This window comes from Sphaeramia orbicularis, chromosome 4 (genome assembly GCF_902148855.1).
Source record: "Sphaeramia orbicularis chromosome 4, fSphaOr1.1, whole genome shotgun sequence".
NCBI lineage: Eukaryota > Metazoa > Chordata > Actinopteri > Kurtiformes > Apogonidae > Sphaeramia > Sphaeramia orbicularis.
The window spans coordinates 12,731,505-12,747,961 of record NC_043960.1 but is presented as its reverse complement, the minus strand read 5'-3'; the positions used below and the strand labels follow the sequence as shown (position 1 = coordinate 12,747,961).

The 16,457-nt window shown below is 33.4% G+C and overlaps 1 protein-coding gene across 2 annotated transcripts in view; it reads right to left on the bottom strand.

The window, feature by feature from the left end:
• The window catches only part of meltf (melanotransferrin), a 21,387-nt gene extending 13,209 nt beyond the window's left edge, over nt 1–8,178 (bottom strand). The window contains exons 1-3 of one of the 2 annotated variants that reach the window (XM_030131454.1): nt 7,792–8,178; nt 7,527–7,690; nt 4,392–4,546 (exon numbers count right to left, since the gene is read on the bottom strand). In XM_030131454.1, the coding sequence (XP_029987314.1) occupies nt 4,392–4,546; nt 7,527–7,575 (204 nt within the window). In that variant the 5' untranslated portion in view covers nt 7,576–7,690; nt 7,792–8,178. Of the gene's footprint in view, nt 1–4,391; nt 4,547–7,526 lie in introns of both variants that reach the window. The other variant, XM_030131453.1, reaches the window with a different exon arrangement.
• Between the last annotated feature and the right edge of the window lie 8,279 nt (nt 8,179–16,457).

The window sequence follows — 16,457 nt, the reverse complement described above, 5'->3', positions numbered from 1 at the left end:
TGTACAAGTACGTATGGCAGGAAAAGGAAATGAAATGAAACATCGTTAGATAGACAGGTAAATATTTTAAAATATGTTTAAAGTTATTTAGAACATTTTAATTTATTAAAGATTATAATGTAAATTGTGTCTCTTATCACATGTTTAAGGGACCCCATTCATAAGTTGAGGACTGCTTCTGGGGTGTCCTATTACAAAATGTATCTGTAAATGAATTGTCAATTTTGACTGTTTGTAATAATTTTGTGACAAATTGAGTGATTGATTGATTGAAGTACATATGTATTATCAGCAAAATGTGTTTGAAAGTAGACACTTTTGCAATAGAAAAAAATAGCACATCATTGTTTTAGTATTACACGTGATATTTTTTATTCATTACTACTGCATTAATATACTGTTATATTTTAGAAGGCAGATCTTGTTAAAAAATAAAACATCATATAGTGTTGGTAGTTTTATCTACAGCAATCATCATATACAGGGTGACACAAAAAAACGGGAACTTTTTAACAATCCAATAAAACCAAGAGCGATGGAAGAAAAATACTTTATTCATTGTAATTGAAACCTTAAACCATGCCATTTAAGAAACAATGATGGAATTTTCATTTTTTAAAAATTACTTCCTGTAGATGGCGTCCTCCTGTACGAATGCATTCTTGAAATCTGCTTGTTGAGATTCCTCATTGACCGCTGCAACATCTCAGCTGGGATACTGTGAATTTCATCCTGAATTCTCTGTTTTAACTCATCCAGAATTCTTGGTCGAGTCGTGTACACTTTACTCTTGAGATAGCCCCACAAGAAAAAATCACAAACGGACAAATCTGGCGATCTAGGGGGCCAAGGAACGTTACCGAATCTTGAGATCACACGGTTACCGAACAATTCTCGCAACAGCCGCCAATGGTTACTAAAATGGGGGTGGGTTTACTTGCTCAAGGTCACTGTCTCGCAGTGCTGCCACTTGCTCATGTCTGCCAATACGCACTTCAAAAATTCCCGTTTTTTTGGGTCACCCTGTATTTCTAGTATATGTTTTTTTCAGTCAATCCACACTGCAAATTATTTGGTTCTTATCAAGATAAAAAAAAAAACCCTAAGATTTAGAAGTGTTAGATAATTATCTTGTTTTAAGAGTTAATTTCTTATTTTAAGCATTCATATATCGTAGCCATGCTTATTTTTAGATTTTACAATCTTAATTCAAGAAGTCTTGTCAAGTGAAGCTATCTTGCTGCATGGACAGGTATTTCACTTGTTTCGAGTACATTTTTGCTCAGATTTCATGTTTTTATCTTGTTTTTAGACACCCCTTTTTTGCAGTGCAAGGTGTTTTGAAAGTATTGAATTAGCATTAATTCTACGAGAATGATCTCAACTCATGCAGGAACAGTCCTTCCTTCAGTTTATTACAAAATATTCATTCACTGAACAGGAAAAGAAAATGTAACATGAAAACTAACTAAAGCTGTCAAATAAATTTAGAAAAATAAAAGCATAATATTCACTTCTCAGATGCAGTAGAAAGTACTGTATATATTGCATGGAATTGACCTAAAATGGACCACAAATTTTGCTTTTGTGCTTGAGTAAAAGTATTTAGTTACCCTCCAGTTCTGCATAGTTAAGCCATTATATTGTGGAATATGTTGTAAGGATTAAAAATATGTGATTCAATACTGTAGTTAAAAAGACAGTCTCAAACATTCACTTTCAAAGGAAGTGAATATATACGAGGTATTTTCCCCTAAACTGGGACATTTACGTCACTGTTTTCTGGATGTTGTCTGAAACTCACCTTTACCCGTTCTGATTAGTGCTTCACCTACTAAAGTTTTTATTGCAGTTTTCCCTTGTGTTCTCATCATTTTATCTGATGACTGATTGTGTTGCACCACCCTACATGTTCCATTGGTTTTGAATGACTCTTGTACTGTCCCAGCTGATGACTAAACCAGGACATTTAGGCCAGATCAAGGAAAAGTGAACATCAGAGCCAAAATTTAAGTTTGACCTATCATTTCTCAAATAGGCTTTTTTTTTTTAGCTTAAGAACTGTTTACAAAATTTTAGTATCACTTGTAGAAAAAAGATATAACTGATTATGTAAAGTTATACTTCTGAAATATATGTAAATACATTATTATCTTTAATAATAATATTTGTACTTGCTTGTATAAGTGATATTTTTAGTCTGTGAACCTGTGGGAACTAATTATTCAACAGTACAAGAATATAGAAAGATTATGTACAATCAGATTATTAGTCAAATATGCTCTGCTATTAGCTGTATATTGCACTTCAGTTGTAATAAGTATGTTAAATAAAAGTTTATGAACATATTTGCAGTGTTTTAATTCCAGTAGTCTTTATTATGATACTGAACAAAGTGACAAACTGCTGTCCTCGTGTCACACCATATTTGTGTTCATAAAAACTTATTGTTTAAACATATTTATCCAATATTGATCACAATTGTAGTTTGACATCATAGCTTAAGTCCTGTGTTTCATTTAGTATCAATTTCTTATGAGAACAGGATGTTTTGTACGTTTTTGTAAAGCTGTGTTTTTCAATCTTAGGGTCACGACCCCACGTGGGGTTGTCTGGAATTCAAATGAGGTCACCTGAAATTTCAAGTAATTGATAAAAAAAAAGAATATTAATAAAAAATACTTTTAATGATTCAGTAAATATTTCATTATAATTAAAACACCACACACTTTCCCTAATAAAAACCAAGTTCAAATAAAATGCATTATATAATATCTGAGAGGGCATATCTTGATTGATCCGATCATGTGACCACGTGTGTTACTACGCTTCAACCTGCCCGAAAACAGTCACAGTCAGAAAACCGGATCGAACAGAGAATGGAAAGATTTCTTGGCCCGCCTGACCCCACTAAGACATGTCCAAGAGAAACTGAGAAGCAGACACCAAAAAGGTGCATAATATACATTATATAGCCTAAATGTCACCTAAAATTTACATTTATTTGCGCCATAGTATAGCAAACTATTCAGCTAAAATTTGCTTAGAGGTCTTGTTTATGTCTTTGTGCATAAGAGATCAATATAAGTGAATCCCCAAAGGAACTTTGTGTTGGTAAATGCAAGTTCTGCAAATTTACAGGATTTAAGTTTTGTTGCAACATGTTGATGGCCATATGAACTATGTTTTCAGGTCAAAAATGTCCAATTTCATCACAATTAATGCTATATTTTCATGTCACAAATGGCCAAGTTATATTTGAACTGAATTTACCTGAAAAACAAATATTCTATTCTTTTAGATTCTCCAATTTTTCTTACAAGATTCTATCCTACATATCACATGTTTTATTTTTACAGGTTGCAATATGGAGTATGGTGCTGATCCATCCTGCTTATGTTACGCCAATACATACATTAAGAATGTCACACATCACTTTTTAAATCAACAGTTTTCTAATAATAAGCATTTTTATAAAGAAATAACAATTCTATATGGTTATTTACTCTTTAGTATGATGATAAACTATACAATAAATAATTGTGATACTAGTTTTTGCACAGGGATCATTAGTGTAAACGGTGACATGGCTGCCGAGCATCAGTATGATGGGATCTGTACCAACCATGTCACATCCGTCCACTGCCACATTTTGTGTTTTTGTGTCAGCTGTTATCGTTTTAGATCCACAATACTAACATTTATGAATAAGAGGAGAATTAGCAATAGTAAGTATATAAGTTTATTACTAATAAAGTACTGGTACTGACCAGATCATCATGGGTAATGTCACGTCCGTCCACCAGCAAAAGTTTTCACATACAAGTGCTATTGAAAATCCAGTATTTCTGAAAATATAGCTTCCACTGTCAAATAATATCAGTAGTCTGTGCACAAATGAATTAGCATTATTTCAACACAGTTCTATGCATTTCTTACAACTTTTTTTTTTTTTTTTGACAAAAATGACCACTTATTTGACCCCCTAAGGAAATTTTAGCCATATTACAAAATCAAAAACAAATTAATTTTAGCAAAAACATGTCTCTGTTTTGAATGTCTGGGGTCACCAGAAATTTGTGATGTTAAAATGGGGTCAAGAGCCAAAAAAGGTTGGAAACGTAAAGTTGCGTAAAGTGAAAAAAAAAATGATGTTCACACAGCAGTAATTAGTTTTTTACCCCAAAATTGTGTCATGTGAAAGTACTTACCGAGACCTATTCATACTTGTATAAAACATGGAGGTAAGTTATTTAGTTGTCAGCACAGAGCTTATTGAACATGAAATGTGTCCCTGTGTCACAGCTTGATCTCATTTAACAACGATAACGTTACCTGTGTTGCGGCTCTAATGTGTTTAAAAGATAAGACTCCTGGTGTTGGAATCTGACCTGCAGTTTCTGAACACAGCCCTCGACTGTGAATCCTTTGATGCAGTCGAGGTTTGGACGGATGGAGACGGCAGCGAAAGCCTGAGACATTGCTTGACATTTACTCTGCTCTTCATCGGTGAGGGTGCACCATCTGATGCTGCGCTGACCACACACTGAGGAGGACACACATTAAAACACAACACTCAAAAACACAGCATCACATCTGAGCACTTTGACTTCATTCAGTATAAAATGTCTCATTAACAGGAATCATCTCTTCCCATACCAGTTCATTTAAGTACTAGTGTGCTTCTTTTAGACACAGTATGGCTTCAGTTTACTTTTTATGTACTAAAAGGGATCTATGAGTAGAATCGTTTCAGAGTAAAAGTAGTGAAACTCTACCAAATACGAGACATTTGAGTTAAAATCTGAAAGTCTGTGTATTAATGATAGAATCTGTATCACTCTAAAGCAGTATCTGTGTCTGAAGTTCCAGTTCCATTTAAAACACTCCCTGAAAATTAGAATACAGTCACAGAAAAAATTATTAGACCAAACAATGGTTATGTAATCAAGTACTAACTCCTGTGTGTATCATGTGACTAAAACAGACAGAAAAGAAAACATGGAATGCATAAAAACCCTGTTTTTGGCAGTACAATGCCATAGAAACTGATGTAAGAACTGAAGTGATTTTGGTTATTATCAAGAAAACATGGAAAATGGATAGATATCAGCTCTCAAATTAAACTCTTTTGAGTTATTTTGTTGTTATCATTATATTTGTCCAAACAAATGTACCTTTAGTTGTACCAGACATTAAAATGAACAAGAAATTGAAAAAAACAAGGGTGGTCTAATCATGTTTTCTGCAACTATACATTCACTTTTCAGATTCCCTCTAGTGTAAGATTTCTAAACGCAGACAAACTTATTTAAATATATAACATTTTATCATATATCTTTTTTCTCAATACATCTTATGCAAGATTTAGCATATTTTATCTCTGAATGAGCGATGAGTGTTATCAAAAATACCTCTACTTAAGTGTACTTGGCTTAAACCGGAAAGTATGCGTACATTTAGCCTACATTAGTACTTAATATTTTGATCAATGTTTACTTTAGAAAAAAGTCATTTAAAAGTTCGTAATAACTATGTAAGAGGAAACTAGTCCAAACTAACCAAAACTTAGATGAAAACTAGTTGTGTGTTCCAAGTTTACTGTTCTTACACTTAAAGCATATTTAAAATATATCTTCATAAACTAAAATATGGGCTGGTACTACAAACATACTAGTAAACTAACAGCATGTAAATGTAAAAGTAGACAAGATGCTCTGTATATAGCGCAATTTGTAATCCTTGTTCTTCTCAGTATTGTTAGAGCACAAAATAAGTATTAAAGTAGTTATGTATTTAAATATTGCTATCCTGACATCTAAATTGTATTTACAGGTATATTCTTATAAACTACATGTGGACAAATACATCCCAAAATTTTACATAAAGTAGACTTGGGAAATATACTGGAACTTTACATGAAGTTTACTGAAAACTGTAAAATCATTTCAAGACCATCATACATCAACAACTAATTATATAGTTAAAAAGTACTTACACAATATTTACCTTATACATTGTTGTATTTCTGCTTAAGAATATAAAGCTTTTCTCTGATTCACTGGTCTTAAACTAATGGTTTTATGGAGGCTTCTTGTTACACAGAATATTCCCGATCATATTTAATGGTAAGAAAAAAGCTGTGATATTTTAGTCATAGTCATAGTTTATTTCAGTCATATATGCCTTTCAAAACAGCAGAAGAAGCGAGAAATAATATGTTTTGACTGAAAAAGGCTCAGCAGAAGCAAAGCTTATTAATGCCCACCTACTTTACAACTTAAGCTACACAATACATGGTGTCAGCAGAAAGAAAAAAAGAATATATACATACATAACTTTTTTTTTTCAAATTACAGCCATAACTCTCAAATATAGATGCATATAATGCTTTTTTGAACATAACAAAGGAAGTATATTGCTTAAGTTTTTAATTAACACGATTCCACAGTTGAGCCTCTTTAAAAGAAATACATTTTTACTTCTTTTTTAGCTTTTTGTAACATAAATTTGCATCCATCTTCTTTATTTTATCATTTAATTTATTTATTCAGATATCTATTATAAGATCCAAGTGCAAAAACATTACATTTTGCATTCCCATTCTGTGAAATGGAACACCCTGGGAAGCTGCACAGCAAAAATTAAAATCTTACCTGGTGTATTTTTCTCATTTCTAGTCAAAATATCTCATCACACTTAAAATAAGACATAATCACCTAAAGAGTAACATTTTAATGAGCTATAAGAACTTATTTTTAGACAATAGATCTTGAAAATCTTAATTCAAGAAATCTTACCAAGATAATTTTCATTTGTTTCACTGGCAGATTTTTTGCTTGATTCAAGATTTTTTTTTGCTTAATACAAGCAAAAAAAAAATGTGCTGGTTTGACTCTAGTGACAACAACTGACACGAACATTTTTTTTTTTTTTATCATAATAATATTACAAATCAACAAGAATGGGAAGTCCTACAAGCTGAAAGTGTGATATGTCCCAATATTTCTGTCCACATAGTGTATATACAGCTGTGAAAAGCTCCAAAACTACAAATATCCAGACCTGAGACCTACTTAAGACTTCTAGAAAATGATGTAGGGGGATACATAGTATCAGAAACTATTAACCTTAACCTGCTATCCTATATGTGTCTTTAATACAGCCACAGAAAAAAATTAAACCACCCTCGTTTTCTTCAATGTCTTGTTGATTTGAATGCCTGGTACAACTAAAGGTACATTTGTTTGGACAAATATAGTAATAATAACAAAAATAGCTCATAAGCGTTTAATTTAAGAGCTAATATCTAACTATTTTAGGAAAAAAAAAAAAAACACTTGGTAAGATTTGTATTTTTTCCAGGGTGAAGAGCTTTTTCAGAGGGGCCCAGGCACAAAGAATAAATAACACCATCTCTCAACTCATATTTACTTTCAGACACTGTAAAAAAAACTTTTGCACACAATGTGGTAGTGTATATTTTGTGTATCTTTAGTGTTTTCAGGTACAAAAGCAGTTCTTACCAGCGTGTAGTATGAGTATTAGAGCTCCCACTGTCCTCCACGTGGCCATGGTCGTCCTTAACGCTGCCGTCAGACCAAATATCTTTGCCTTGGTTTCTCCAGTACTTTATACGATGACTCTCCAGCCAAAGTCCAAGTTCTATCAGTAGACTCAGCTTAAAGTCCTCTCAGAAAACACAGCCAAAGCTCATCGTTACACTTTGAGTTTTACAGCTGTGTTAGTTATAAAATGTGATCTTTTTTCGGCGGGTTTCCTTGGGTGTACCTGCTCAGTCACGTCCCTCCTTCTGCTCTTTGGCTGCAGACCAAACCCAGGACACAGAGGTCTTTTACAGGCAAGACCCCTCCTCTGCTTCCCTCTGGTGCTTTTCCACTGAGAGGCCAAAGGAAAGAAGGGCTTCAGGCCAAAACACTGACCATCGGTGACTCTCACTATCCACACACACAGACCAGGAGTGTGTTTACCTGCTGTCAGAGGAAACACTGACCTGACGTCTCATTATTAGACTGAGAAGTTAATGCTGAGATCCGTAAAGTCAGTTATTTCCTGACCAGAGGAATGTTACTTTGCTGGACTGTGGATAAATGCCATCGACTGTAGTCCTGTGGTCATTGAAGTGAAGTGAAGTGGGTGTTCTGGCGCTGAGTCCTGATGTTCACAGTATAATACACACCATTGATGTTTAGAGCTTCAATCTGTTTAGGGAATGGAGCTTTTTCCACTTTACTGATGGAGCCTGTAGGTGTATATATCACCTTTTATGCCTTTAAGCAGAGATCAGAGACTTACTTGTCCTTCCATTTTTGTTACACTTTTACACATCCCTAATGAGAACATTAGTTTTCCATGAGGGTTAGACTGTATTAGTCTTCATTTGAAGAACATTTTTAGCTAAAAACAACCACATCAGATTAAACATGCATCAAATGTAATTTTAATTCTACTCCCAAACCCTTTGTGGTCAAACAGTGGATGTTCATTTTTGTCCGTTTGATGCCTTAATACTTCTTTTCATATTTTTGCAAACATGCAGTATTTTAAATTCGATTTCAACTGACTAGTGTTCCATAATAAAAGTATTATCATGAATAAATCCCACCCGAATTTTTAATTTCTTTTTTTTTTCATTCTGTATCTTATCTTTGTGATCGCTTTGCTTTGTGTGTTTGCGTGTTTGTTAGCATGTTTGTTTGTTAGCAGGATAACTCAAAAAGTTATGGACGGATTTTCATGAAATTTTCAGGAAATGTTGATACTGGCACAAGGAAGAAATGATTAAATTGTGGTGATGGGAGGGGGGGCAGATATGTCTTGGTGGAGGTCTGCGCTCTCCAAGTGCTTTTCTTGTTTCTATTTTATTCAAGATGTGTTATTTCCTTTTTTTTATTTTATTTTATTGTGATGTTATACTATTACTGGTTTTCTGTTTCATTGCCCTGGCTGTGTAGTGGGTGTGTATGGTGCAGTGTTTTTCAACCTTGGGGTCGGGGCCCCATGTGGGGTCGCCTGGAATTCAAATGGGGTCGCCTGAAATTTCTAGTAAATGATAAATTTTAAAAAAAAATGACAAATAAAAATATATAGTGAGTTGACAGAGACAATCCCAAGATATAAAAGACAAACTGTGAGTCTGAAACTGAGGCACTGTGGTACTGTTTATCTTTCAAATGTTCATTGTGGTCAGTTTCAGATGCTGCAGCTCTTTCATAATTCATAGTTTGAGTTCTTGTTTGTTCAGTATTAATTGTCAGCCTTGTAAATCCAAACTGGACTGACTGTACATATCCTGACCAAGGAAAATCAAATTCTCACTTTGTGCAGTAATCTACACCTGGCTTTTCTGCCTCCGTCCATAATAATATATATTATATAGACTAAATGTTGTCTAAAATTAAGGTTTATCTGGAACATAGTATAGCAAACTATGACATGATCAAAAGCAAAAAAAATTTTAGCAAAAAAAAAGAACGTCTCTGTTTTGAATGTCTGGGGTCGCCAGAAATTAGTGATGTTAAAATGGGGTTTGGGAACCACTGGTATAGTGTAAAGTGTTAGCTGTTAAAAATGATATGAGTGTTGTGTGTTTCTTGTCAAAAAAAAAAAAAAAAAATCAATAAATCTTCGATTATAAAAAACAAAAAAAGCAGTGTTTAAAAAGTGCACAATCAATTCTCAAAAATCATAGCCATGTATCATGACTTTTAGAGGAGGCAAAGTACAAATCCAACTGAGATTATCTTGACACTTCCGTCCTTACTCTTGATTTAATGATACAACAAATACACATCAGTATTATAAACTTAAACCACTCCTGTTTACTTGCAGCTTCTGTACATCTGTAATCAGACCAAACAGGATATGAGTATTTATAATCATGCTCATAAAAGTGTTCTGTAGACTTTTGGAAAAACATAGGAAGCTGGTCTGATCATAAAGCATCTAATTGTTCTGAGCTCCTCATAATAAAACCTCAAAACAACTGCAGTACATTTTAAAACTGGGCACATTTTACATTACAATAAAGTAAAATGTGCTTTAATGTATGATACACTGTCTGCTCTCTGGAAAAGTAAGTCTGTAATAGAAAAAAACAATGAATTAAAGCTTAAATTAAGGCTGTGACAGGGTTTTCATAAACTAATGAGGATGAAAATGAGGTGACAGGTCGGTGCTATTTTCTCTTCCAGGCATTTTTCTTTTTTTTGCATCTACCAGCAGCTGACATGAGAATGTGCTGTTTTCACCGGAAATTTATCCCACCTATAAAAATAAACGACTGCTGTTCATAATTTCCCATAAACTAGATTTTATAGTCTTTACAGTGCACGTACATACTTTTTTTTTTCCTAGAAACAAAGTGTCATGTATCCATCACATGCTGGGTTTTACTGTGTCCCCACTTTTCCTTTATAATTTGAACCTTTTATGACTCTGCTGGTATCTTATTGCGGGACATTTAACATTAATTACTGTAATATGGCCTTTTGAACCTGAGGAGCAGGAACGTAATGCTGTGAACTTTCCACCTGTCATAACTGTGTTGGGAAACTGCCCTCAGAGACCTTCTGGAAAGAGGACTGTAGACTCACTCACACAAGAAGAAGAAGAATTTGACTCATATATTCACCGAAAAAATATACATATGGATTTTTTTTTTTTCACATTTTTTTGTTCTGTATCTGCAGGAATGCTTAAGTTGTTTGCAAATCTATTATTTCTACTTAATTCTTTGATCAAATGCCCTATTTCTGACACATTTATGTAGCAGATAAGAGTTCTGATTACAGAGGACATAAGTGTTGTGTTGAAAAACTTTATAGTTATTTATTATTTTTTACTATTACTTATACATTTGAGAGTTTTTCTGTCACTATTCTACAGTACAATATTACTCGCAACAGATTCTTATCCGATATTACAAATTTAAAAAGTTCCAAACACCATTCTTATTTCCTATATAACAATTTCTACACTTTTACTTTCCTTTTATTTTTCGATGAAGTCACTGTTAACTGGAAATTGAAGTGTTTTTTATGTAACTGCAGTCAGGGGTGACCTCATTCACACATTCATAACAATCTGTCGACTGTGCTGCAGCAGTAACACATTAACTGAACAAGAACAAGGTTGACTTCATCCATGTGTGAACTATAGTGAAAAAAATATGTCTTTGGTGGAAAGAAAAAATGGGGATTGAATAAAGGCCCAGTGTACTGTTCTGTATTAATGTGTAACATATTGTTCATTAGTAATAACCATGGACACAGGAGCCTTTTCAGATTAGTTTAAGTAAAGATAGTGTCCTTCTCATGGACAAATAGGTGGGTTTAACTAAGCAGGGTTCCCACTCTTTCCCTGAAATTATTTTCCAGGATATTTTCAGCCGCTACAGAGATGAGTTATCACATCATACATTAATCCATTCCCCCTCATTCTTTGGAAGTGTTCTTTTCTACAGCTGTAACTTGCATCTATTCACTGTAAGCCTGGAATTTGTATTTACTAAAATGCTTTAATTACAATGCACTTAAATGATTTAAGTTTTATGATGTTACTATAAAATGTTCAGTATATTCTACTAATTTGTAGACATAGTTGAAAGTACGAAAAAGTTTAAGTTGAATGGAATTAAATCACTAAGTTTTAGTCATGACTACACCTTTTTATCTTCGCGTTGCATTGTGGGTATTGGGCATGTTGTTGAAAATGTGTTATTTTTATGTGCAGGGGTTCAGCGGGGTTGTGGTGTTAGTGTTAATTTGGATTTAATGTGTGTATGGCAGTGTTTATTGGCCTTTTTGTGTTTGTTTTTGTATTTTTGTAGAGCTGCACCATGAGTCAGAGCCATAGGAAGAACAATGGCTTTACTGTTCATCTAAGATTGTTATGGTACAGTGAAAATTGAATGTCTTATCAAATTAAAAGCACGTCTTGTACTGGTAAATGATGTAGAGCTAACTTTAACTCATGCTACAATATATTAACCCTTTCATGCATAAATTATGAGAACCTTAACCAAGATTTGTTTTTCCTCAGTACATTTATTCTTCTTTAGGCATGAAAAAAAAAATGTGACTGTATTTTTTTTTTTTTTTTTTAAATCAACCTGTTTTTCATGGAGTTACAAAAATGTCTACTCAGCTACACCATGAATTTTATTCTTGAAGCAAAGAAACATGTATTTAAAACCCAATATCAAAGTGATATGGAAACAGTGAAATGAAACCATGTTTAATGCACCTAATCTGATGTTTTCTCACATTTTAACATATTCTAATACTAGTTATTACTCACTTCATGGAGATAATATGCAAAAAATAAATATTAACAATTGATTTCCACTCAAGAACCAATCAAGAACAGCAAAGTTACAATAATGGTATGAATTGGAGTTAATGAGATGATGCATAAGTGTCCACTGTGTTGGTTGATATGGAACTAAAACAACAAAACCCATGAATATACAAGAGTAAAGCTGTAGAGTAACTGTCCACTGTAGTGACCACTATGCATGAAAGGGTTAAGTTGCATAATTTCATAACTATTATGGTCAGGAATAGGATTTTGAGTTTGATTATCTTACAAAAAATTGTTTAATCAATGATAAATTAATCTGGCTGCAATTGAGAAAATTAGTCAGTGTAACCTAAAATGCTGAGTTGAATGGTAAAGTACAAATAACTTGTCTTTTAGTGTTTTCTACTTAATAGTTTAAGTTCAATACTTTTAACATTAAAGTTGCACCTACTTAAACCAGTTGATTAGTCGATCATTACTCAAATCATTTAAGCGCAATCACTTGCCTCAAATTTTTTGAGTAAACTCCTCTTATCCAGGCTTACAGTGTTGTTTCTATGTTTATTACTCAGATATTTGATGTGCAGTCTATGGCTATAATTCATCTATGAAAAATAATTAAGACAAATGTATCATGGAATAATGCAAACACCCACAGATTACAGCGGAGCACTTCATTAGCCTGACAAACTGGAGTTACAATGTTCAACTGAGCAATTCCCAACTCAGCTTCATCTACCTTCTCTCATGTTTTTTTTCCGTATCTGTCTCTACCTTTTTGCTTGAGTATTTTTTCTTTGTTTGCCCTTAAGTATTAACTCCATATCTGTTTTAACTGTTTGCTGTGTGTTCGCCCTTTGGCTGTTTATTGTAAAGTGTCTTTGAGTACTTCGAAAAGCGCTATATAAACCGATGTATAACACTGGTCTACAATTTTTTCGAAATGATTTGCTTCAGACATTAAATGTGCTAAATGTTACGTATTTTAAAAAGATTAATTGGAAAATAAATGACAAAAGTGCCAGTTTGCTGATGTTTTCAAGGCATATGACAAAGTGTTATTACACATATTTACTGGTTTATGTACATTTATATAATAGTTTTATAAATCTTCCACTAAATAGAACCTGTAAAGTGAATGTATTCTAATGTGCAGACAGTGTTTTGAAGTAGATCTTGTAGCTCTGAGACAAATATTCCTTTTGAGTCAAACCCATTCTCTCGTTATTTCTATAATTTCACATTTTGACCCAAGGCTGTATCTTGGAAAGTTTAGCCAACCAGCATTTTTGACTTGATTTTATCAGTGACTCTCATGTGGTAAAATTTCATTACTTTTATTCTGGAAGTATTTTCCTTGCAGACCAGTATTATTATTATTCTTAACTTTCTCTTCTATTTTACTTTCTCTCCTGCACTTTCTCTAAAAAATATTTGTATATTTTCAATAAATCACTAAAAAACAATTTACTTTGTTTCATCTCAGTTTAGGCACACAAGGTCATAAGGTAAGGGGAGGTTAAATCATTTTCCAGGGTAACTTTAACAATTTCCAGGACATTTGAATTTTTGTCTCATTTTCCATATGTTTTCCATGAAAATTGGTCAATCATTTTCCAGGTTTTCCAGGATGCGTGGGAACCCTAAGGCACAGGTGTCAAACATGTGGTCTGGGGGCCCGTCAAAGGGTCCAATCTGGCCCCTAGGATGAATGTGTTAAATATAAAAATTACACTGAAGATATTAACAATCAAGGATGTTGAAATCATTTTAATTCAAGTCAATTCAATCTAAAGTGGATCAGACTAGTAAAATACTACCATAATAAGCTATAAATAATGAAAACTGCAAATTTTCCTCTTTGTATTAGTATAAAAAGTAAAATTAGAAAAAAAAAGTTACATTTACAGACTATCCTTTCACAAAAAATATGAATATCCTGAACAAATATGAACAATGTGAAATGTCTTAAGAGAAGTATGTGGAATTTTAACAATATTCTGCCTGTTACTAAATCTTTGAGTTGTGATGCACATATACAGGCTGGGGAAGCAAAATTTACAATGAACATTTAGTTGTTTTTTCTCAGCAGGCACTACGTCAATTGTTTTGAAACCAAACATATATTGATGTCATAATCATACCTAACACTATTATCCATACCTTTTCAGAAACTTTTGCGCATATGAGTAATCAGGAAAGCAAACGTCAAAGAGTGTGTGATTTGCTGAATGCACTCATCACACCAAAGGAGATTTCAAAAACAGTTGGAGTGTCCATAAAGACTGTTTATAATGGAAAGAAGAGAATGACTTTGAGCAAAAGTATTACGAGAAAGTCTGGAAGATACTATTAAAGAAGAATGGGAGAAGTTGTCACCCGAATATTTGAGGAACATTTGCGCAAGTTTCAGGAAGCGCGTGAAGGCAGTTATTGAGAAAGGAGGAGGACACATAGAATAAAAACATTTTCTATTATGTACATTTTCTTGTGGCAAATAAATTCTCATGACTTTCAATAAACTAATTGGTCATACACTGTCTTTCAATCCCTGCCTCAAAATATTGTAAATTTTGCTTCCGCACCCTGTATAAATGATCAACTTAGGCGTAGTATTGTTAACATTGCACTTTTTTTCTTAAGAATTTTCAGGTTGTTCATATTTGTTCATCTTATGTTCAAGTACGGTTGGTAGGTGGAAAATTTTCATCATGGAATTTTACTCTTTTCACTCAAAAACATAGAGAAAACTTTGGAGTTGACATTATTTATCAGTTCTTATCCTATTATTTATATTATTTTACTGGTCTGGCCCACCTGAAGAAAAGCTGCTCTCTGTTGCTTAAGCTCTTTTTACAGAGGTCTAGTATAAAACCTGTGGACTTCTGATAATTTAGAAATTAACCCATATGACTGTGCTTCATGCAGCGTAGTCACAGATATGCAAAGTCTGAGATGATTTTTGAGATGTTGCTTATGGTGACACAAAACTCCAGAATATCCACCCTCAACACACTTTTTAAACTGTCATTTATCATCACCAGCACAGCCCCCATAATCCTTGATCAGGAAATAGGCACAATAAATATACAGTGGAGGCAAAAGCATATCCCATTTCCCAGTGGGACTAATATTATCAAGGGACCTCTGTGTTCACTGAAATAAGGTTTGTGGTTTGCAGTACAATCTGTGCTTATTTACAGAGCACTAAGTTACAGACATAGCTGATTTGCATAGGATTAAAATCACAGACTACCTCTGCAAATGACCAGGTGTCAAACATGCGGCCCAGGGGCCAAAACTGGCCCGCCAAAGGGTCCAATCTGGCCCGTGGGATGAATTTGTAAAGTGCAGAAGATATTAACAGTCACGGGTGTCAAACTCGAAAATAATAGTATAATAACCTAAAAATAATGACTCCAAATTCTCTTCTTGGTTTCATGTGAAAAAAATAATATGACATCATGCCTCTAAATAATGGCAACACCAAATTTTTCTCTTTGATTTATTGCAAAGAACATTAAATTCTGATATCCTTTAACAATAAAATGTCAATAACCTGAACAAATATGAACAACCTGAAATGTCTAAAGAAAAATAAGTGCAATTTTAACAATATTCTGCCTGTTTTGTGTCTTGGTAGATCTGATCTGTAATGCACATGTAGAAATCATAAATTGAGGCAGATTATTGATCAGATTTTTCTTATTATTATTTCTCATTTTTCTTCAGAAATTTCTGTTTTTTTCAGGTTATTCACATCTTTTTTGTTTGGATAGTTTGTAAAATGTAGATGTCATAATTTAATGTTATTTTTTGCATATAAAAAATTTGGAGTCTTCATTATTTATAGGCTACTATGCTATTATTTTACTGGTTCGGCCCACTGGAGATCAAATTGAGCTGAATGTGGTCCCTGAAAGAAAATGAGTTTGACACCCCTGCTTTAGGTAATACTAGTCCTGTAGAGGGCTTTAGAAAACACTGACAAGGTTTATCTTCTTATTTGCTCTTCTCTGATTTTTTGATGTCTTTTTTTTTTGTTTCAATGGACCCTCTTGTGTGTTTGGAATAAGATTTGTTAAACTGACCCATAGGTTAAATCAACAGAGACCACAAACCCGCAGTAGAGG